The sequence below is a fragment of the Epinephelus moara genome, chromosome 14, assembly GCF_006386435.1.
Source record: "Epinephelus moara isolate mb chromosome 14, YSFRI_EMoa_1.0, whole genome shotgun sequence".
NCBI classification, from domain to species: Eukaryota; Metazoa; Chordata; class Actinopteri; order Perciformes; family Serranidae; genus Epinephelus; species Epinephelus moara.
Window position 1 is genome coordinate 24,602,370 of NC_065519.1, and position 23,138 is coordinate 24,625,507.

The 23,138-nt window shown below is 42.0% G+C and overlaps 1 protein-coding gene across 1 annotated transcript; it reads left to right on the plus strand.

Annotated features, from left to right (window-relative positions):
• Window positions 1-5,448: 5,448 nt before the first annotated feature.
• LOC126401298 (protein L-Myc-1b-like) lies at window positions 5,449-9,021 on the plus strand. The gene is made up of 3 exons (XM_050062468.1): window positions 5,449-5,735; window positions 6,211-6,838; window positions 7,561-9,021. Exons 2-3 carry the CDS (start codon window positions 6,295-6,297, stop codon window positions 8,154-8,156), a joined length of 1,140 nt encoding a protein of 379 aa, XP_049918425.1. The 5' UTR covers window positions 5,449-5,735; window positions 6,211-6,294; the 3' UTR covers window positions 8,157-9,021.
• The last annotated feature ends 14,117 nt before the right edge of the window (window positions 9,022-23,138 follow it).

The window sequence follows — 23,138 nt, forward strand, 5'->3', positions numbered from 1 at the left end:
CCTTAGCAAGCATCTGACGGTGTAACCTGCCAAATGCATGTTTCCCTCCTGCTCGTGCAACATGATTGGCTGCTGTGGAGTGATTCAAAGTGTATCTGTTGTCATGAAATTGGAGGTTTGATATCCCTGTACACTTTAAAAAAGCATATATTTTTTGTTTTTTGGCCTTGGGCATGTTATCAAGTAGGGCTGCAACTAATGATTATTTTCATTGTCGACTAATCTGTCGATTATTCCGTCGATTAGTCGACTAATCATTTTAGCAAAAAATGTGTTAAATGTTGACAAATGTCGGCCCGTCTCTCCCAAACCCCAAAATTATGTTATCTAATGTCTTGTTTCGTAGTCACACCAAAGGGTTTTAGTTCACCGTCATGGGAGAGTGTGTAAAGCTGCCAATATCTGAATGTAAGAAGGTGCAAGAAGAGTATTCTGGGGTACTTTTATAGTACTTTTCTATGAAAAATGACTCAAACTGATTAATCGACTACTAAAATAGTCACCAATTATTTTAATAGTCGATTAGTCATCGAATAGTCGACAAATCGTTGCAGCCCTATTATCAAGTCATTCTAGTCAAACACCAGATTTGTGACTCAGCTCTCTTTCCCGTCTTTGTCTGATACGATATTGATTGATACTGCTTTTAGTCCACTTTAACCACAATACACACTTAAAGAGGCCAAGCATCAGAGGCCTCAGGCAGACCTCAGGCCGGTCGCTGACAACAGATGCCCGTCACTAATCAGTGTCATTAACTTGGCCCTAATATAACCAGGGATACTGTTTTTCTTTGTTTTGTCCACTGAGATGCTTAATCAAGGAGAAGGCGTGCATGCTATGGACCCAGCGGATCAATATGTTAGACGGGAGGAGGTTGAGGTCACGGATGGTGTATGATTTTGACCTGGCGTTGTCTGCTCATGAGACGTTGGAGAACTTTGACCTTTTGCTCGCCAGTGAGGATAAAGCATTTGTTCACGCCAGACAATATACAGACAAATCATGTGTCTACTTAATCATTGCCTTGTTCAATATGTTCATATCACGGTTAAAATAATTTAATGTTCCAGGTCGTTGAGTGCACATACAGGGGTGGTCTTTTCTTTCTCTGGCGGAGCTGTTATTGTGGCCTGTAAACAAGAATTTAAGACCCAATATGGTAGTGTTTGCTTAACACATTAACATGTTTGTTTTCTCTCACTGTAAAAAAGGATTACTTACTTCACCACCACCTGCAGACAGCTGACACTCCACTGTTTGTGTCCTCGTTGTGCTCTTTTGTGTTAAAAAGCAGGTCATTCAAACATGCGCTCCACCCTTCTCTGTGGAGATGTTTCGCAGCTTGGAATCGAATACACCTGTGTTAAGATACTGAATATGGAAATGAGGAGCCATCCGCACTTAATTTCAATCCTTTGTGATACAAATGGTAGAGTTGATACTGTGAAACAACTTTTCACACCTATGCAACTTTATGAAACTGCTCTACAGCTGCTATTGTCTTTCTTTCTAACTGATGTCCTGAGCTGAGCTGGTTATGGGTAATAATTGACAGACTGAAAAAGGGACACTGGAAAAAGGGCGGATTGGAAATCTTTTCTGAGGTTTACCAGTTTTAACAGGATTAAGGAAAAGAGGATCATCTTAAAACTAATGTTTAGCCTCAAGGTCGAGACATGTCAGCTTTACCTCAGGATGAGGGAAACAGACTCGTATAGCAATGCGGAGACGTCAGACTAGAAAAAATTCTGTCAAAATTCTGTCCAAAAAAGGCTGAATGTAACAACATTGTGGAATATTTCAAATGCATTATGCTGTTATAGTGAAATATTAACTCAGCAACATGTGTTAGTGATGCTGGGATGCAGTGGTGGGAGATGGATCTTTTACTGGAGCAAAGCAGCAACCCAACAATGTTAAAATACTCCGTTACAAGTACTACATTTCAAACTGTAGGCTACTTACAAGTAAAAGTACTCATTGCAGAAGAAAAAAAAAACACGTTTAATGTGTGAAATATCATAAAATAGTAAAAAAAAATCCTTGTCACAATTTCCTAAAAGCCAAGCCGACATCTTTAAATGTCTCCTCTTGTGAAATCAAAATATTCAGTTCACCAGACGCCCGTTCAATTAATCAACTCTTTGCCTCGGCTCTATTATTGCATCATTAGCATTGTGACAAAGTTGTTTCACTGCTGCAGCAGGACAAAGAGGAACTGAGTCTTACTTCATATATCGCTGAGTAATTTGATCTATGGCCAGTGCTGGAAAGGTTACTTTTGAAATATTATAGGTCACAGATTACATGTTATTTTTATTTATTTATTTGTTTTTTTAAGTTTTATTTACTTTATTAATCCCCCTGAGGGGAAATTCAATCCTGAAATTTATCCTGTTAAACATACAATATGTCATGCCACTAGTTTAATTACTCTATAAAAGTCATGTAATTTATTACATTTGATTACTTTTTGATTTCTAACAAATGTTTTAAACTGGACAATAGTAAAGCTAAAAAAAAGGGGGCCAGAGATAGACAGTGCCAAAAGAACAGTCGCGGATGAAGAAGCAGAAAGCTACACTTGTGTAAAAGTATATCTTCACAGGAAACGTCTCTGGTAGAAATTAAAGTCACCTAGAATATTACTTGAGTAAAAGTCTTAAAGAAGACCGGTTGCACAAAACACCATAAGTTTTCTCCTGAAGTATGACCGTTAAGGCTTAATTTCTTTTTACACAGTTGCAGAGAATACCTTAAAAGGTTTCCTTAGTTAAGGAAAAGCGTTAATTCATTTACTGCTGTACTACTACTACTGTAAAAGTTTCCATGGAGATAATTTGTTTTATTGAACTCACACTTGTGATACCTGTTATTGTCTCACAAAGTCGGCTTAAAGTTAAATAGTGAAAAAATGGCAGAAGAAAAGAAGACAAGAAAACCATCTTGGTTAGAGGAGGACAAGATTACACTTCTGGAGGAATACAATCACAGAAAGCACAAACTACAAAGTAAATTTGATCCCCAAATACCAGAAAACTGGAAACAACTGCAGGAAGAAATTGCAACAAAAATTAATTTGGTGAAATCTTTAGTGTAAAATCAAAAGTGTGTCCATTGGGCTCTCCTGGTTGCACAACTCCTCTGTTAGTTTTTCAAGTATCATCATAAAATCAGTCGTGTGGCAGTAAAGATACGTTTACAGGTACCTTAAGTTGTTTTTTTTGTTTTTTTTTTACATTGCTTTGGTTGCTGAGGTCTTTTGTGCAGCCGTCTAGGGATTCCTTAAGTATAAGACCAAGAGAAGGAGAAAACCATAAATAGTTAAGTGAACATTTTAAGGAAATCTTAAGGAGAAGACTTAAGGGTGTTTTGTGCAACTGATTTTTCTTTAAGGAAACTTTAACTAGGACTTTAAGGAAAAATCTCAACTTAAGGTGTTTTGTGCAACTGGACCCTGATATTTACTGTACTTAAGTATAAAAGGTAGTTTGATGATATTAAATGTACTCAAGTATTAAAAGTAAAACTACAAATGATGTTAATAAAAAAGCAAGCAGTCAGAATTTGGAGAATGATTAAGTTTGTTTTTTCTTAAAATGTACACCACCTTAAAAATGTCACTCTTGGAGAAAAGGTTTTTTTTTCACAACTTAAAGGATTTAAAGAAAAAAATCCAGCTTTTCCTTCCCTCCCATAACTCCATTCATCTGTCCATCCATCCCTCATTTCTTCCTTCCCTATTTTGTGGTAAGTATGATGCTTGGGGGAAATGTATTGGAATAAATGTACAGTTCTTGTGCTGATCATTCGCTCAGGCTGGCTCCATGCATCATTAATGGCATTTATTAATGCCTACTTAGAGGTCAAGAACAGTTCATTTGTGTCTTTGATAGTGTTTGATAGAATAATAGATATAACTGTTTATGGGCAACTTATACTGTAACAACATAGAAATGAGACCTGGATGACTGGAAACAAAGACACAGCTGTGTTTGCATTGGTTGTCAGCCATTTTTAATACTGATATAGGCAGAATGAATCTGCTACGAATTTCCAATCTTAACAATAAATATCTTTCTAAAATTTCAGTATAAGTGTGTCGTTGTTGTTATAGGCCAGTTTATCAAAGTAATCTAAGCATTTACTGGAATTGTAATCTATTGAACCATTTTATTTTACAGATTTTACTGTAACTAAACATGAAAATAATAACCTATTTATGAGGTAAATTTAACCCAACATTCCATGTTATTTAATTCAGTACATATTCCACAAAGTTTGGAGATTACTGATTAAAAATCCAACTTGTAGCAGCAACATCAATCAGATCAATGTGATGGCACAGAGAACACAGTTATTGTCAGAAAATTTTCACAAGACAACTTACAAATGTTCTTATTCCAACCAACACCATTTTCAGTGTTTCGTGTACACAGCTTTTTTATTCTTTTAAGACTAGAACTAACTCGTATACTCATTCACCATTTACTGTTCTTGTCTAGTGTGCAAGCTGCTATTCAAACTGTTGAATATTTGCACATTTACATTGAGTGCAGTTACATCTTTGCACGACTTGGTTGCTCTTATTTATTTTTATTTGTAGTATCACCTCTATTTTATACTTATCCTTTTGAACTGTCTGCATCGTGGGTCAATTCAGAGTGAAGCGTTGTTTGATTCTCTATATGCCTGTACATAACTGTGGAATTGACAATAAAGCCTCTTATATCTTGAAATGTTTAACTATAAGTGGTAGAATCGTCATTGTATCGTCTGTTGTATTGTTTGGTGGATGTTTAAATTGTCTTTATTGTAATGTCCAATGTTATGAATTGTCTGAGGGTTTTGTCTGCAGTGTCAAGTGTTTGTATTGTGGTGTCTTCACTGTAATGTTTTATGTATCTTTTTCTGTTTTCTCTGTCGGCCACAGACACAAGAAAAATTTCCGAAAGGACAATAAACAATATCTATCTAGAATTAACCCAGCATTGTGGTGATTGTTGCCCAGCATTTGGGGAGACTTTTCAACCCACTGTGCTGGGTTAGATTCAATAGCTACCTAGCAGTGTAGGTGAAATTTACCCATATAGGGTTGTTGTTTTTAACCCATGCAGCCTTTTAAGGGTGTAATAGTGTGCTCTTAAACGTGGCAGAGTAGAATCAGAATTCAGCATATAATGGTCAAGCAAAGCAGGCTGAAGGATGGGAATGTAAATCTCAAAGGAAATGCCTGCAACAATAAACACATTGTTTCCTTCTACTTCCACTGAGAGCAACAAATATTGATAACAAAGTCTGTCAGTTATTGTGACCATAATAGGTGTTGTAGACGGGGCGGGGCTGTGCGCCTCCACCCGCCTCTGATGCAAATGAAGGGGCTTACCCGGATCTACCGCTGCAGATATTTCCGAGGCTCCTCCCTGCACTTTTTTTATCGCCTTATAACAGGATATCTCACTGGCGCGAAAAACGCACTGTGTGGCTCTCTATAACACATTGTGGGGCGGATCTTGTGTGTGTTGTTTGAGCCCCGGCTTTTTTTTCTTTTACTCAAGACTAAAACAAAAAAGTTTGGACTGTATCGCAGCAGCGCGTATTTGTATCCAGCAACAACTCGGTCAGCTTTTATCCGGTTGATCCCGGTGAACCGTGGACTCTTTGCTCTTTGGCTGCCGGGGGATTTTCAATGCCCTGAATTTCACTGTGGGATTTTATTTTCCGGAGAGCCGGTGAGTACTTTACCCATGTGTGTGCCTTTGAAAGTTTCCAGTGATTAAACAGAGGGCTGTCTGTGCGCGTTAACCCACGCTGTGACTTTTCTTCTTCGCCGGTTCACATGATTGCTGCCTGAAACAAAGCGCTGCCTACATTTCAGGAAACGCAGCCACAGCGCGTTACTTTTACGCAGGATAGTCCTGTACAAGTCTGCAGCCCCTTCCTCTGTATTATACATTTAATTATATATATATACTATAATAGGTTATGTAATAACCTTGTGTGCCCGGACAGTTTGTCCATCCCTGCAAGAGGAGCATCCGCAAGATGCAATCAATTATTAATGTGGTCCCATTTGTAGAAAGTAGGCTGTTAGAGGGATGTGATGTCCTAATAGCCCATTAGATGGACACTTGAAATGTGATCTTACATCTGATGGGAGCCACTTTAAAAGGATCATTGCTAATCACTGTGATATTCCCCCCTCAGGTTGTACAGGACGTTCTTCAGAGGCCACTGGTGTCATTTGATCATTTCTGGGAATAAACTCTGGAGGATTTATTAACTGGGAACATGGAGTTCGACTGTTACCAGCACTATTTCCTCGATGATTTCGACAGAGAGGAGGATTTTTACAAGTCGACCGCACCGAGTGAGGACATATGGAAAAAGTTCGAGTTGCTGCCCACCCCTCCCATGTCTCCCACCCGGACTCTGAGCGGTGGTGCCCTGCACCTCTCGCCGGGAGACAAGCTCAACTGGCTGTCCAAAGTCCTGGGGCAGGACGAGGAGTGCGAGGGTCAGTTCATCCCGGACACGGAGGAGCTTTTCGGCAACCTGAGCTCCATCATCATCCAGGACTGCATGTGGAGTAGTTTCTCTGCCAGCAAGCAGCTGGAGAAGGTCAACGGGAGAGTGTCGGCTGCGGCACAGACCGGTGTCTCCCCGGTGGCTCAGATCTCCGTGAGACCGAGCAAAGCGCAGTGCGTCTCTCCCAGTGGCCCGCACGCCGCCTCGGCGACAGACTGCGTCGACCCCGCGGCTGTTCTCACCTTCCCGGCAAGCAGCTGCAGAAAGCCGGCGTCGTCTGGCTCTGAGTCTCGCTCTGATTCCTCTGGTAAGGAAGCAGTCATGCTTTAAATTGCCCCACCCTTACCCTGCCTCAGGATTATATTGCCCTCTAACAATGCGTAATTTGGATAGCTGGGCTGCTGTTGCATAACTGTGGTCTGTGGTGCAGAGGGGTTATCAAGTACGACACAGTCAGTCACCTTAAAGCTGGATTTTTTACCCTCACTTTGACAATGCGCCACATGCTCGCTCTGAATTCCCATGCAGTCTTTTAAAAACCGCGCCCCCGTCACTTTGACTTGAATTTCCCCCTTTCAATATCATCCACCGGCTCTGCATTACAATCAGAGTGCGGTAGAGGGGCGGGGTGACCGGGTCCTGGTGATTTATTACTACTACACACACAGCGACACACCGTGAGAGTAACTCTTTCACATTTTCCAAATTAGGGTGTGCCCCCTGCCAGCAGATCTCCTCATTTAAATTGTTGATGAATGCTCAGTGTTCAAAGACAAAAGCCTGAATTCCTGCAAGCTTTGGCATAGATGACCACTGCTGTTAACACCTCAGCTCCTGCTCTGCCCTCCTCAGATGGGGGAGTAGTGATCTGCAGGCTTGGCTGAGGAATGCACTTCCTTGTAGTCAGTTTAGTAACATTTTCATTCAGCTTGACTGGCCAGTAGAGTATTTGGGAAAGGATGGCACTGAAACATGCCTTTAAAACCTTTATTCTACATGTATTGATGAGTACTTCATATGTGATTCCAGATGATGACGAGGAGATCGACGTGGTCACCGTGGAGAGCAAGCAGAACCGGGTGCGGCTGGTGAACGTCAGAAAACCAGTGACCATCACGGTCCGGGCCGACCCCTGCCCCAAACGCTTCCACATGTCCGTCCACCGGCAGCAGCACAACTACGCCGCCCGCTCCCCAGACAGCGAACCAGAACCCGAGGAGGAGGAGGAGGAGGATGAAGATGAGGAGTATGAAGAAGAGCCCCAAAGCAAGCGTTCCTGCACAGGATCCAGTCATCAGTCAGGCTCTTCTGCTGGTGCCTCCCCGCCCGGCTCCCCCTCAGATAGTCCCCAGAACTCAGACGCAGAGGACACTGACCGCAGGCGGAACCACAACTTCCTCGAGAGGAAGAGGAGGAACGATCTTCGGTCCCGTTTCCTCGCCCTGCGGGATCAGATTCCTGGTTTGGAGTCGGCAAAGACTCCGAAGGTGGCCATCCTGACCCAGGCGACAGAGTACCTGGCGGACCTGCACACCAGAGAGAAACGGCAGCTCCAGGAGAAGAAGCGCCTCAAATCCCGACAGCAGCAGCTCCTCCGCAGACTCTCTGAACTGAAGCGCTCTTGAGACGCATACAAACTGTGCTTTTTACATGAACTGCCTCATTATTTCCAGTCAGGAACTTTACTCTCAAGTTACCTGTCACTTTTGGAACGCTCCAGTTTTTATATAACAAACATGCCTCATGTAAATAGCTGTGAATATTGTTTTGGAATACATTCATATAGCTGTGGGCTTCCTATGAATTGAGTGTGCTGGCCAATGAACCTGATATGGGGAGGAGGAGCAGTTAGTGTGCCGTGTTTTATCTTTTCTCTGGACAGTGTGTTAGTTGTGAGCAGGGGTGATGGATTTTTACAGCTATGACTAAGACATTTCCTGGTATGCTGTGATGGGAAATAAGAACTTTGTTAATAGTTTATCAGTGTGATGATAGTGAGTATAAGCAGCCTTCAGGATGTGTGTTTGAGATGTCTTCATTTCATCATTGCACACTTAAAAATGGAGTGAAGTGTGAATGCCTTTCTGTGTGTGTGTGTGTGTGTGTGTGTGTGTGTGTGTGTGTGTGTGTGTGTGTGTGTGTGAATGAATGAACAAATGAGTCAGTTCTGGTTTGTTTGGTTTACATGACTGAGTGTTTGATGTACAAAGTGTTCTGTAAATAATAGCTTATTGCTCCCGGTGAAGGAGACAAAATCAAGAGTCGTCAACGAGCTTTGCTCCTCTTTATGACGTGCCATCAGGCATCGAGGAACCTCTATTTTGTTAAGAAAATAGGAAAAATGGGCAAAAAAAAGAGTAAGTAGCACTGCTGTACTTTATATTCACACGTCACTTTGTGATTTCAATGCTTCTCCTGATTTTAGTTGATTTTTAAAGCATGCTAACATCGACAGCAACATTAAATTTTTATACAATATTTGCATACAAACCTGAAGTCTTTGTGTTTTATTCAAATGCCATACACTGCTAACACACAAGTTACCCTGCCATCAAATTAGTTCCAGTCTCCTCTCAAAATTACCACCACAGCATCTACTAGTTTCCACTTCCATCACAAAGAAACCATGCACCAAACTGAACCTTTAATTTAAATGTTTAAGGCAGAAGTAACAAATGACACAGATTCATCCTGCCTCACACTGGTGGTGTGGGTAACATCCACCACATGCTGCCGTGGTATTGCCCCTCCAGAGAGAAAACCTACTATCAAACACAAATCAGCTGTAAATGAGGGCGGATCACAAACAACCTGCTTGATTTCCTCCCCTCCGTGTCACTTTGCGGAATCTGTCGAATGAACGAGCATGTCTTGTGCACCAGCTGCTGGTCTACAGAAGGTTAGACTGAGCGTGTCCTTGAAACTTGCCCTTGAAGAGTGTGTGATACTGTTGTGGATCCTCCCCTCTGCAGTGGCTGCTGCACGCTGGGCACCTGATGTGCTCTGAACTAGGTTACCCACACACACACACACACACACATACAAAAGGTATCTTTAGAATAGTCCCCGGTGGTTTGGAGGCAGAGGTTGTGTGGACTGCTACTTGGATCCAGTGCAGCTATTCACACAGGTATGCAGCTGGAGAGCAGCGCTGCTTCATGTAAGTGGCTGTAAAGTGGCCTGTAAATGGAGAACAGTTAAATCTCTGTGTGAAAATCTCTCAGTCATTTCTACATTATTGGATAACACTACCCTCTTGTCCCTCCTCATAAGGCTTACATTTGTTATGTGACATGCCTTTTACTGCCCTTTGTTATATATTCCATTGCTTTGTGGTCCATGTAATTGGTGGGTGTTGCGTGCCTGTAAGACTCCTAACATGCAGCTGCTATCCCCCAGAGAGCTACTGGTGTAGGTATAGCAAAGGGATCTCGTAAAGATGGATTTCATCAAGTCCTTTCTTCACTTTTGATAAATGAAAGTGTCTGTTAGCAGCAGATGCCCAGTTTAATGCAGTTACCAACAATAATTTCTTAATGTGCGGCCCGAGGGCCAATGGCAGCCCTCAGACACATTTTTACGGTCTCTGAGCATGACATAAAGTGCATGCATTATATTTTAATCATCCGCTGTCCATTTCAATTTCTTCATCTTCAGTGGCTTACATTTAATACACTACTCAGCCTTAAGAGCGCCTGTCGGGTTAGGTATGACTACTTAAAGAAAGCTACTGGTGTCGTGGTAACAAATGGCACCTCATAAGTGTTGTTTCTGTAATCAGTGCTAGTGCTGTTAGCTAAAGTTTAATGTGGAAGTGAGATGGAAAAGATACTTTGTTTAATATATGCATATTTGCTGTGCAACCCCCAATCATATACTGGCTCATTAAATTAGCACTCTGTCATAGAAACTTTGAGAAGCCCTGGTATAGTATGTCATAAAAAGTGTGTTTAAAAAGTAATAGTATTTTATGCCATAAAAAAAAATCATGACATAATATGACATAAAAATGTCATAGTATAGTAAGTCATAAAAAAGTGCAAAAAAAAAGTATATGAATAGTATGTCACAAAAAGATATAGCATAGTATGCCCCTGAAGGATTTTTAACCCTGTGAGTAAGATCATTACACTCTCATATATCATTAGCAGAATGGTAGTTGTGAGCACATAATGCCCTATGTTTAGGAGGACTACAGAACAACAGAGTTAATGGAGCAAAAAATAAAGAGTATTCTAACATCTGAAAGTTACCAAAACTTTACTGGACTGAATAAAGCCAACATTTTGATCCTAGCAGGCCTTCATCAGGACACACTTCTTCAGAATTTGAGCAGGTCAACAAGCTCCCATCTGCTGCCTTTGTCGAATTCATTCTGAATAAATCTAACGAACATATAATAACTTCTTTCATGTATGAATTCCTGTGCGATGCTGCTGCCCCATCGATTACCTCACCGACGAGTCTCTGCAAGCCTGGATGACTAAGGTTTGACTGGGAGTCATTTGTTTAAAAAGCTCAGAGCAACCATTTCGTTCAAGTACAGCCTGACAGACGAGCCAGGCACACCCTGAACTCCAACTGTCTCACACCTCACTGGCCTTTGTTACGGCTGGGATAGCTTGGTGTTTCACCTGCCTGTGTTCACTGTCTGGGCCCCATTGTTGGCCCTGAGGGCACTTTTTTCTGGCACAGTTGAATATTTCCTTTACAATATCAGCATTTGGTCTCAGGAAGCTTATTCGAGGGGGTAAAATGACCCCATCTACACACAATAGATGACTGAAACTCTCTGCAACGATATTGTGTTTGCTACATTTTACTGAGAGATCTCTAATATTTCTGCAGAACTTAGTGCTTTGTAGTCCTCATATTTACTTGGTAAACTAAGAACAAGTCCACATAGCATATCAGGTAATGCAAACCTGAGTGAACTTATGATGAAATGAAGTACAACCTGAGGTTGACATCAGCTGCAGCTGTGCTGTTTGTACTTAATACAACACCAGGAAGTGAAAGCAGAAATCAGATATCAGGTCCTGGACCAGATAGCAGCGACCTGTCTCATACATTTCCTGTTACCTCTTGACCATGAAATTCATCTTAAGTGATGCAGCACAAGAGTAGGAAATCAATAATTAACTTGATAAGGTAGTCAAGGTTCAAAGACTTTCTCCAGGAGATCTACTGTTAGCATAGTTGCAGGTTCATTTCTGGTCAATGCAACGATCCAACACCAACATGCAAAGTATTAAGTTTGTTTCTAGGAATGCCGACAGAGAATATTGCTGAAGTTTGGGGAAAGATCATATCTCGATGATGTCACTTCTTCAGGAACTAAAATAAAAACAGGCTTGTGTTAAAAAAAAATAGGCCCAACATTCACTTGAGTTAACCCAGTGAGGGTTTTTTAAGGTCAGCTGTCAGCTGAGTGTTGAGATAAAAACACTAAAATTGTTCTCAAGTTCTCAACAGAAGCGTGTGCATGTGTGACAGTAAACACTCCGTGATTATGGCGCTCCTATGTTTAAAAAAAAAAAAAAACAGGTTTTCCCTGCAGGAAATAATGAGGTAAGAGGATCTCTTTTTCCTGTGGGATGCTCTGCTCTGTTCTGACGGTTAACTTGCCAAACCAGATTTTCTGCTCTCAAGTTCATGCAACGCCCACACCGAGCTGCGACTTCTCAAGTGCACGTGTGATCACTTTCACACACACACACGCTCATACCGTGGCTGTGTCCTCTTAGAGTGTATGTGTTTTATCTCTCACACATCTGCGGGCTACATCGTTTTTCCACAATAAAGTAAGACTTCTAGTCCCAAACAGCTGCAACCTGTTGCCGTTCCCTTTGCTAAATATCAGGCGTGTGTAAGAGGAGATCCATTCATGGCTGTGTCATAGAGGTCTACATATTCCCAGGGTACACGGCAGAATGTGACAGCTTTACTGGTGGTCAGGCAGAAGCGTGTGTGATGTGTGCGATCAGGGTGGGACTGTGGAGAATTGATGATTTGGCTGGGTGGTGCTCAGCCTCTCTCTGATTTATACATCCTCCCCACACACACGCTTGTCTTATGTAAAAAGCAATCTCATTAATCTTTTCTTGCCTTTTTGAGGCAAGCAAAAAAAAAAAAGAGTATATTTCTTATGTTCTTTCCACATGGTACCTTTGGCACATAATTTCATCACCTCAGAACAAAGGCACAACCTTGTAAACGTTGGCAGAGAAACACAAAAGCAGATGAGCATGCCTTATCTTCGCCCTGAGGAGAAACACTACCAGTTAAACTCGTTGCTCCAGCATTTCTTGCACCATCGAGGTCAAACTACTGTGAATGTGCAGTTTGAAAAAAAAAAAAAAATAGATAACTGAAACTTACCTTAACAAGCTTTTAGTTGAGCAACATACGAAGTGCATCTGTTTTCCTGGAAAGTGGGAGGATAAACTTTCGCAACTGTTAAGATCCCCAAGCTGTCACTGTAATGAATCTCTTAACTCGGCACTTTAAAAGAGAGAAAAAAAAACACAGACACACAGGCACATTGAGCAATATTTCCAGCATGTTAACTGGTTGGCTTCTGACCGGCCTGGTTTGTATAGCATGTATACATTGCGTGTTTACACAGTGGGGCAGAGGAGGAAATGGACCATTAGCACACTGCACTGGTTTGTGATTCTAAGAGCATGGTTGAACTGGCTGCTTATCTCTGACCTACATGTGGGTGAATATAGGACATAGAATATGGGCGGAAGAGAAATGGGCTTATCTTAGGATAACCTTATGATCTCCTGTGTGAGAATGAGCTGTGGTAGCATTGAATCATCTCCCATTAGGAGGCTTGGTTCAGGTTGTGCTGAGAGGTTTTGAGCTGTTGCATGCTCAGTGGGAATCAGCTGGTGAGAGGAGAAGTGGACTCACTGTCATCCCTTCTCTTACTCAACAATCAACACACACCCTTCCCCTTATTCTATTTTTCAAGTGGCTGACGGTCAAGAAAGATGGGGAAAACATAAGCGGGAAGAGACGCAGATACACACGTCTGCTTGTGAGGGCACACACACACACGCACACACACACACACACACACAAATCCTTGCAGGAAACTTTCCCTGGTCGCGGTCCTCTATCTCTCTGCCTACTGACCCACATTCCAGCCTGGTTGTGTCACTGGAACTCAGCCGAGGCCGTGGCGGCTACTGTCCATCTGATCCTAATGAGGCTGTGAGCCTACCACTGAAAAACCACACGCATGTGCTGGCATGCAAGATATCACATTCTTTAACTCCCTGTTTTCTTGTTTCCTATTGTCTTATTGTTTCCCTATCTCTCTCACTACACCCCTTCTTCCCCGAAAACCCCCCTCAGACACCAAACTGTACTGTCCCCCCCGCTCTCTCTCAGGTACTTATCTCCACCATTTGCTGATCTAGGTCAGTCTTCTGAGCTCCGTTTCTCTTTCCCTCTGTGTCGCTCGCCCTCCCCATCCTAAGGCCAGTGTTACATAACAGCGATGATTCAGTTGGAACATGCTGTATATGTTCTTCTCTCTCTAGATACATCTGGCCCTGGCTGACTGGTGTCAAACCAGTGTTTTGCTTTCAACTGAAGCCAGGCCAGCAAATTGGGCTTCCTTAAAACCAAATAAACACACGAGGTGCCGGGAGTTCCTGTGCAGCACCTGTTGTACAACACAAAAGCATATGTTGCTGTTGTTGTTTTTTTAAGTTGTTGCTCCTCCACAAGCACCTTCCTTAACCTCAGACAACCCCATCACTTGAATAAATGATGCATCAATGAATTAATTTTTAACTGCAAACCACAGATACATTTGTACATTTTGTAGCGGATATGTTTAAACTTAACGTTTCTTTATGTTTCAGTTTTAAATGTCACGTTGTGACAGCACTGTGGTGAATGTGTGGTAAAGGTTTAGGCACACTCACTGAGTTAGGGTTATAAAAATATCATGCTTTGTCTTAAAATAATAATGACATATGTTTGATCACTACTTGGACATGTCATGAACTGTCATTAAAAGGACTCGGTTGCTACAAAAACGGCTGCCCATGCACCTCAATGATTTTTGATTTCACATATTTTTTTTAGCATTTTAGGAACTATCACAAAACCATTTAGTGACACGAGTATTTAAACATTGAACCCCCACCCACCCACCCCCACGGCGCTCATTCAAGGTTGAGAAATGGCAGTAAGAATGGCAACATATCAGTACATAAGAGCAATGCCTGAGGTACATTACTGTAAAGCAAAGGGGAGAAAAAAGAGTGACAAATACAGTTATAACAAAAATAAAAAACAATAATAAATTAATACAATTACATTAAAAAAATAAAACACATATGTATCTATAATAATAAAAAAAAAAAGAAATTAAAAATAATAAAATTAAAAATAAAAGAAATTAAGAGAGGGGTGTATATGTATGGGGCACTGCAGTGCATTGTCTGTTTTCTAAAACAATCGCTTTTGTCACTGCAAACGTGGCTAGACATGTCATGAACTGTCGTTAACAGAGACCCGGTTTGGCCACTACAATCACAGCTGGACATGTCCCTCACTGTCATTAAAATGACATGCTTTTGTTGCTAAAAATGTAGCTGGACATGTCCTGAACAGCTGTTAAAAACACCCACATTCATGGTGCCCAGTAGCTCACCTAGTAGAGTGGGCACCCCACTTATCAGGGCTGTGTCCTTGCCAAAGCGGCCGCAGGTTCAACTCCAACCCACGTCATCACCTCTCTCTTCGCCTTTCGCTCTCAAGCTGTCGTATCAAATAAAGACAAAAACCCGAGAAATAAAACATCTGCTTTTGTTGCTGCACTTAAACACAACTGGACATGTCCCTCATCGTCATTTAAAACACCCGCCTTTGTTGCTGCAAACGCTACCGGACATGTCCTGAACTGTCGTTTCAAAGGACCCGGTTTGTTGGTCTCAAACAATAACCTGCTGCTGTCTACTGCTTGGCAGCTGTCTCGCCTAGGTGCCACACCATCCACCATCCCCTACTACTCCTGACAAGAAACTCAGCTCACTTACATGTAATCTGAACTACATCATATGAAACGTACAAAGGTAACATATCTGTTGAATGCAGAAACGAACAATGGCAACAATTTATTTCTGCGACTGGGCCGCCTCAGCTGACAGCTATACATTCTGTTGTGGGTTAGTAGCAGGTTAGCATGGGGCCAGGCGGCCATGTCGTGTCAGCGGAGCAGGCCTTTCAACTCGCCTGTCTAATCTGGAGCTAATCCTAATCCCGTTAGTGTAAACACTGCTGCCATCTGGGCCCAGACACACCAGAGCTCCGATTATAATGAACCCATCAAAAGGTCTTCAGACATCACACTGCGTGAGCCATTGGTGGCTCGCGCTAAACTCTCTGACCTGGGTTTATGACACAATCACACCGAGGACGGACAGTCCAACAGTTGATGGGTAAACAAACAAATGCATAGCCAACACTGTACATGAGCTGATGTTAATGAAGTAGGCAATTAGGATGAGAGACTAGAAAAAAGCCAAATAAATTATGTGTAAGAGTCTACAGACACAAACATGAGTAACCTGCTTCTATAGGTTGTTTGGCCAGTGGAGATGTAAGAGCTACGGTGATGTAACCATGGTGCTGGTTAATGGATAAGCAGAAGGAGGTGGGGGGAAGGCCTCAATAGTGACAACTGCTGTGCTACCCTCACCCTGGCAACTCCCTCACCACCACCCCTCCCAACACACACACTCAAACACACACACTGAATGGGTGACATGGTTTGTGAGTGAGTCACCAAAGCTGGCAGTATGCTCCCAATGAGTATGTTTACATTCACACTACTATCTCAATGTTGAGTCTCACTCTGTTTTTAATTTATATTGAGGATCTGTTTTTATTTATTTATTTATTTTCACTTGACAAGACATAATATTTGCCTCTAATTGTTCTTGCACTGACATAATGTCCATCTCTCACCAAATGGAGTTGGTCATAAATAGCTCTTGGTTTTGTCATATGATGTACGTTATCACATAAACTCAAAAGGCTCAATGGTGTCATTCACAGTCAGCCACCCTCGAGTACGATGTAATAGTATGAAGTGAAACCTTGTTATTTATGTTTGTGTTCATGATTTATTGGCCACGGTTTCGTATCGTCTAACTCTGTCCAGCCATTGTTTGTTTTTTCTGCGCTGACTGAGTAACCTTGGCAGGTGAGGACAAACACCCCTGGGTTTCTGGCCTCCTGAACTTGGTCCATCTCTGTGTTGAGTTTGGCTTCTTCATCATGTTACCAGTAATGAAAAACGAGAGTGACAGAGTATGCTTAAAGCTGCTCTAAATATTTTTTTTAATTTATACAGGGCACTTTTATTGACACTAGTAAAGGTTTGTTTGTTTGTTTGTTTGTTTGTTTGTTTATTAAGACCCCTATTAGCTTTTGCACTGCAGCAGCTAGTCTTCCTGGGGTCCACACAGTTACATATTGACAATACTAAAAGTGCCTTCACACTACACAACACAATACACTAAATAACACATCATGATACACATCCACTGTAGAGGAAACATTAACAGCTGACATAGTTTACGTAACACTGAATCGGCTCCGACTGAATCCACCATAATCTAACATATAAATATAACATATATATACATATATATATAACATATAACATACCAGAAGGGCCATAAAATATTTACACTCCAAAGAATACTATTTATTAGTAAAGTTTCTAAGTTTCTAAAATAATGCTCTTTTAGCAATTTTTTAAAACCACATATATTATTTTGTTGTATAATATGATTTGGAAGTGGATTACATTCTTGCATTGCTCTGTATGTTAGAGGACTGATGTGGTTTGTGATTTTGCTTAAAGGAAATGGCCACTTTAGAATGAAAATACAGACAGTACTTACTGACCCTCATGCCGACAAGAAGTCCAGTGTAGTTTTTTAATCCACAAAGATAACAGCTACACTTGAAGTGCATGGAACCCACATTTTGAAAATGTAATAAAACTCTGCTAATGCATTTCAAAAACGTCAGAACAGCTTGTGTGTCGTAATCCAAGTGCTCTGAAGCCGCAGCATGCAAAATTGACTTGAAAAGACGTAATTTACTCCACTTTTATAGCATCATTTCTCACCGTGGTCAGTTAGCCTGCCCTGCAGGCGTGCTGTGTTTACATGGCAACTCGCGCGAGACTCAAGAACTAGCACCACCACTAGCCATCAGCTGGTCTCGCGACGATTACGACGGACGAGCCGTTGTTTTTGAAATGCAATAGTGGAGTTTTATTACATTTTCAAAATTTGGGTTCCATGCACTTCAAGTGTAGCTGTTATCTTTGTGGATTAAAAAACTACACTGGACTTCTTGTCAGCATGAGGGTCAGTAAGTACTGTCTGTATTTTCATTCTAAAGTGGCCATTTCCTTTAAGGTAGCAACAAGCTGGTGAACAAAGTGGAGCATTTAGCTGTTAAAGAGGCTAACATTACCTCCGTGGTTGGTGGAGACCAAAACAGAGCTAAAATGAGAGTGAATATTTCACTACAGTTCTTCAAGTGGGACTTCAACACAACCCCAAATTGATAATAATGTTTTCCAAACAATGTTGATTTTGGGTTTACAGCTTGTTGCGCTCTCACAAAATTTAAAAAAAAAAAAAAAAAAAAAAGTTAAAAAATGCATGTAGATCATCACTGCATTGCTTCTGGGCATATATTTGGGTTTTACTGTCTAACTACTCTGCAGGTTGAGGATGCCAGACAGCGATGAGAAATCTCGGTAAGATGTTTATATGCCACTGTATCTCCCAGCTAGCATATCTCAGTTTCTCAAATCTAGGATAAATTTACTGCACATGTGCCAACCGTGTGTGCAGCGTGTTGCATTCGCTCCTGATAGTTTCTTTTTTTTTTTTTTACCAACTTTTACCCTTCTTTGTACTTGTTCTGCAATAATTGGAGCAATAATTCAACTGCCACAATACTCTGTGTGCACATTTCTTATGTTTATTGTTATTCTTGTCTTTATTCTAGTGATGTATATACTGTAGTAAACATTACAGCACAACACATATTCTATATGTCTGAATGTAACACTAGTTTATACAGTGTGATGTAGCACAATGCATGTATATGTATATTTTTACACACAGACTCAGCACTATCTTAAGTGCTAGTGTTAACATTGTAGCATGATGCAGATTTTTATTTCAATATATGATATTTATTGAATGTAATACTTTATATTTAAGTGCTACTATTTCATATTCTTACTTCATATAATTCTCTATTCTTTACATCAGAGCGATTGTAATGACTCATTTCCCGTCAGGGATCAATAAAGTATTTCTGATTCTGATTTATGATTCTGATAAGGACCTATCTTTATCTAGGATGTGGTGTTTATATGCACCGACACATAACCTGGCCTCTGCAAAGACTAGATCAAAACTGGGTTACTTGTGAATGCACTATTTGACATAGATAGCCTACTGGCATGTTCCCAAACTGCTTTCGAATAGAGTCAACTTCCTCTAAAATTTAAAAGCACATTTAAAAGACCATTTTATGCTTTCAAAAAAAAGTGAAGCAATCTAGTCAGGTTGCCAAAGGAAGTGAGACGATGCCAAGTATCTATGATCTCAGAAATATGTTGTAACCTGTTGCTACTGTTGGGGGTTTCATTTGCAGAGCAGCAGTCTAAATCAGAGTCGCTACTGCTCTCACGGCTCTGTCAGCCAGCAGATGTTCCATTGTTTGGCTCTGTGGTGTAAGGTTGCTTCAGTTGAAGTTGGGACACTTGCTGCATCTTTTGAATTTAGCCCCATTGAGTGCCGTCAACACCAACCCCCACCTCCTTCTGCCCCCCCAAGCTACTCAGAGAGGGGCTTTATCCCTCCCCCCAAAGTCCCCTTTAACCCCCTGCAGACCTTATAGTCGCCCCCCTCTAGATCTCCACTTTAGTGCTTGTGCTCTTTGTCTCCCCCTCAGTGAGGCCTCCAGTAATCAGCACCCCCACCACCACTCTCACACACACACACACACACACACACACACACATCAAAAGCCAATTTACTGACCAATTACTGCAGTGTGAGAGTGTATGTGAAGAGTGTATTTGCATCAGTATACATTTAAATGCAAAAGTACAGATTCACACACACACACACACACACACACACACACACAGCTGCGCAGTGTGTGTTATCAGATTGTCTCTTATCAGATGGTGAATGCATAGTGTATAGATGCCTCTGTTTGTCCTGCATGGTTACAATTCCTTCTTTTCAGCTTGCGTCTGAATGTGACTGCTGTTGTCGTCAGGGCCTGAGTGACCACCACTGTGGGGCTTATGTAATAATCAGTGCCCTGCTTTCCTCTTCCCCGCTATAGGCCTGTGTGTGTGTGTGTGTGTGTGTGTGAGAGAGAGACAGAGAGAGAGAGAGAGGCTCTGTTATAAGGCCTAGGAAACACACAGGCAGCGCAGACTTCCTGTTTTTGTGTCGAGCCCATTGGAGGCAGGAAGTGAGAGGAACCGCTGCTCTGCTCTTTTTTGCTCTCTGATGGGTGAATTTTGCCAGACGAAAAAGATGCCGGTGCTTAGTCAGCTGCCACTCACTTACAGATTTAGGGGGGTGGGGATGAATTGAGACTGTTGCCTCTCTGAAAGCCAATAACAACAAATCCAATAATGTCACTCGAGTGCGGTGTGGCTGTTGTTAATGGCCTGCGATGCCACTTCAGCAAATGACCTTCATATGAGTGCTTTACCTTGGTGGTGGATGATCGCCAGCTCTTATTTCAGCCAGACAAGGAAGAGGGCTTCATACTTGTGTGCGGTAATACCACGTGGCTGTGGGTTTTCTACATGGAAAATGAGGAAGGGTTTGAGCCAAAACTAAGTGGAACCCAGCTAGAACAAAGAATCTGGTGGTGGCAAACATGCCTGAGTGGTTGCTTTGAAGGACTGATTAAGGTTATAATAGTCATCTGCCTTGCCTGAAGCCCTCAGGCTGTGTGTTGGGGGGGGGTGGGGGCTGATAAGAGGTAGGGGGGGTAGTCCAGGCTGTTACCCTCTTTGTTCTGGCCCGCTCCACTCATGCCTGCTTTTGTCTCCACCCACAGTCTACCACTGAGAGAGCATTATCTCTCTATCCGTCTCGCGCTAAAACAGAGAGGGGGGCATGTTGCTGTTTCTTGTCCTTTCTATCTCTCTGTCCTTTTTTTCCCCCCAAGGTACATTTTGTATCTGACGTTTCCAGGGCAACCCGGTGACTGCAGGTATAGAGAAGGTGTGCCAAAGCAGCCAGTGCAGTCCCCTTCTCTTTCACTCTATTTCTGTGCCTCTTTCTCTCCAGCATTTCCCGCCACTCCAGGGTGCGCGGGGAGGGGCATGGTGTCACAGCCGGTATGAAGAAAGGCTGGCTCCTCTGAGCCTCGCGCCAAATGCCGGCGTTATTCAAATCAGCTCAGTGGGTGCGGCCCAACTGTCTCCATGTCCTGTTAACCCCCTCAGAGCTCCAGACTAGAAAGCGGAGACACAAAGGCGGAGAGCAAATGTGGGCTCAGCTCTCAGCCACATAAAGGGTAAATGTATCATTGATGTTCCACACATGCAGCAGAATGTGAAGTCTTTACTTCCCCCTATGAAACAGATTAAAAACATGTCACTAATGTGAGTTTGTTGCTGTTCCAGAGTCTATTTTTAGACATGAAATGTGGTATTTTTACATTGAGTGAAGCTTTATATTATCACATTTTTATCAACCCTTCTTTGACAAAACAGGATGTAGTTCACCCTATAATAAACCTTAAAAATATAAGGTTTTTTTTATTAAAAGCATTAGTTTTTAGATCATTAAAATACACATATACACTTAAAAGTCTCTCCAGGGAGGTGTATTTGAGCCACAGAGCAACTATCCCAAAGTTAAAGTGGTTCAAGATACGCAAAAACTCAGGTTTTCAGATCAACTTCCTCTCTCACACTCAGAGAGTTTCTCTTTCACGTCCTCTTTGTCTGCACAGCCCAGAGCGGTGAATAAAGCAGTAAAGCATTCAGGACCACACCGGAAGGCTGAGAGGCTGATCCTCTACCACGCTCTAGTGGCTGTGAGCACGAAATGCAAGAAATAGCTGACTTTCAATACCACCTCAGTGAAGAGAGACTCTCAATGAGGAAGAAACTCAACTGTTTAAATAAAATATCCTGGGGAAAAAAGTCCACAGGTCTCAGATTTTTAGACACACATAATTGTTTGGACGTACTAATGAGCATGCAAGTTTGAATTCTAATCATGTCATGAAAATAGATTGCATGCATCTACAGTTCCTCTGCATCCAGACAATGAAAGACACACAATCCTTCAGCTGTCCTCAGTCGATCGATAAAGGCTCTTTGTGGCTGGTCTGTGGAGAGCCTGGAGGAGAGTGTGTGGCCACAGCCAGACACATTATCCTGACAGTAACGTGGGCACAATTGCAAACGGCACTTTGCACTGTCAGATTCACGTGTATTGGACAGATAGGTGTAATGGGCGCCTGCTGTTTTGTAAATTGATACAATCTTGATGTTAATGCCTGGAAAGCATAGAAAGCAACACTATAAATTTACAACGAAAGGTGGTGAAAAAGATTTAACACCTTTTTAAAATGTCTGTTTGTCACTTATGGTGTTAGCCAATGTGTTTTTACATACATAACCTCGATGTCAACAGGCAGTTTGCTACCTCTGTAATGCTGGCAGGTATATAGAGATGATGGCTGTATGTGCCTGTCAGGCTGTGTCTCTATTATCCTTTTGTTCCTGGAGTCCCTTCATGGATGTCTGCTCAGTATCTTTTCTCCAGAAAACGTCTGTAGTTGGCAGAGTGCCTGTTTGTTGTCATAAAAGCATGCGCTAATATCATTTATGATGTGTTTGTACTCTTGAAAGCGATACCTTTCATCTTGTGTTTCTGATTGATGCCGTGTTTGGAGGGCTATATATACAGTCCAGTGTCCCCACAGCCAATCAGATCCTAGATACGGGTGTCCCAGCCAGCCTGACTCCCTGGCCGTTGCCTGGCAACTGGGACTGCTGCTCTGTAATTCAATCTATGGAACGATCCTGCAGGGGTTTACACCAGGCAAGAAGAAATGATCATTTGATGCACAGGGGGAGGTAAATGACCCAGGATGGACTCCATTTCCCACACTGCTGAGCAGGAAGATGAAGCAGTGGTGTACCATTGAGAGTAGTGAGCACACAATGCCCCCAAACTGTTTTTCCCAGTAATAACACCCAAGACAAAACTAATAATAACCATCCTCACTTTCAATGACCTGACAGCATTATGTGAGAAAACAGACATCCATCTCCACCTCTTCATCGGGAGAAGTGACGCGCAAAGGCATTACAAGCATCATGACACAGAGGTGCTCTGACACGCCCGCCTGTTATGTCCAGTAGGGTGCATCAACCAGTTGTCACATACATTAAATCACATGCTCTCCTTCAGGAGATTATACACCGAAAGGGTTAAAAAGGGGGAGGATGCAAAATGGCTTGAAGTCAGCAGTGTGTATGTGTATGT

What these genes read in the sequence shown, in the direction of transcription:
- LOC126401298 (XM_050062468.1), top strand. Translation starts at nt 6,295, where the DNA reads ATGGAGTTCGACTGTTACCAGCACTATTTCCTCGATGATTTCGACAGA. An exon ending in GTCTCGCTCTGATTCCTCTG is followed by an intron (nt 6,839 to 7,560) that starts GTAAGGAAGCAG and finishes ATGTGATTCCAG; the next exon opens with ATGATGACGAGGAGATCGAC.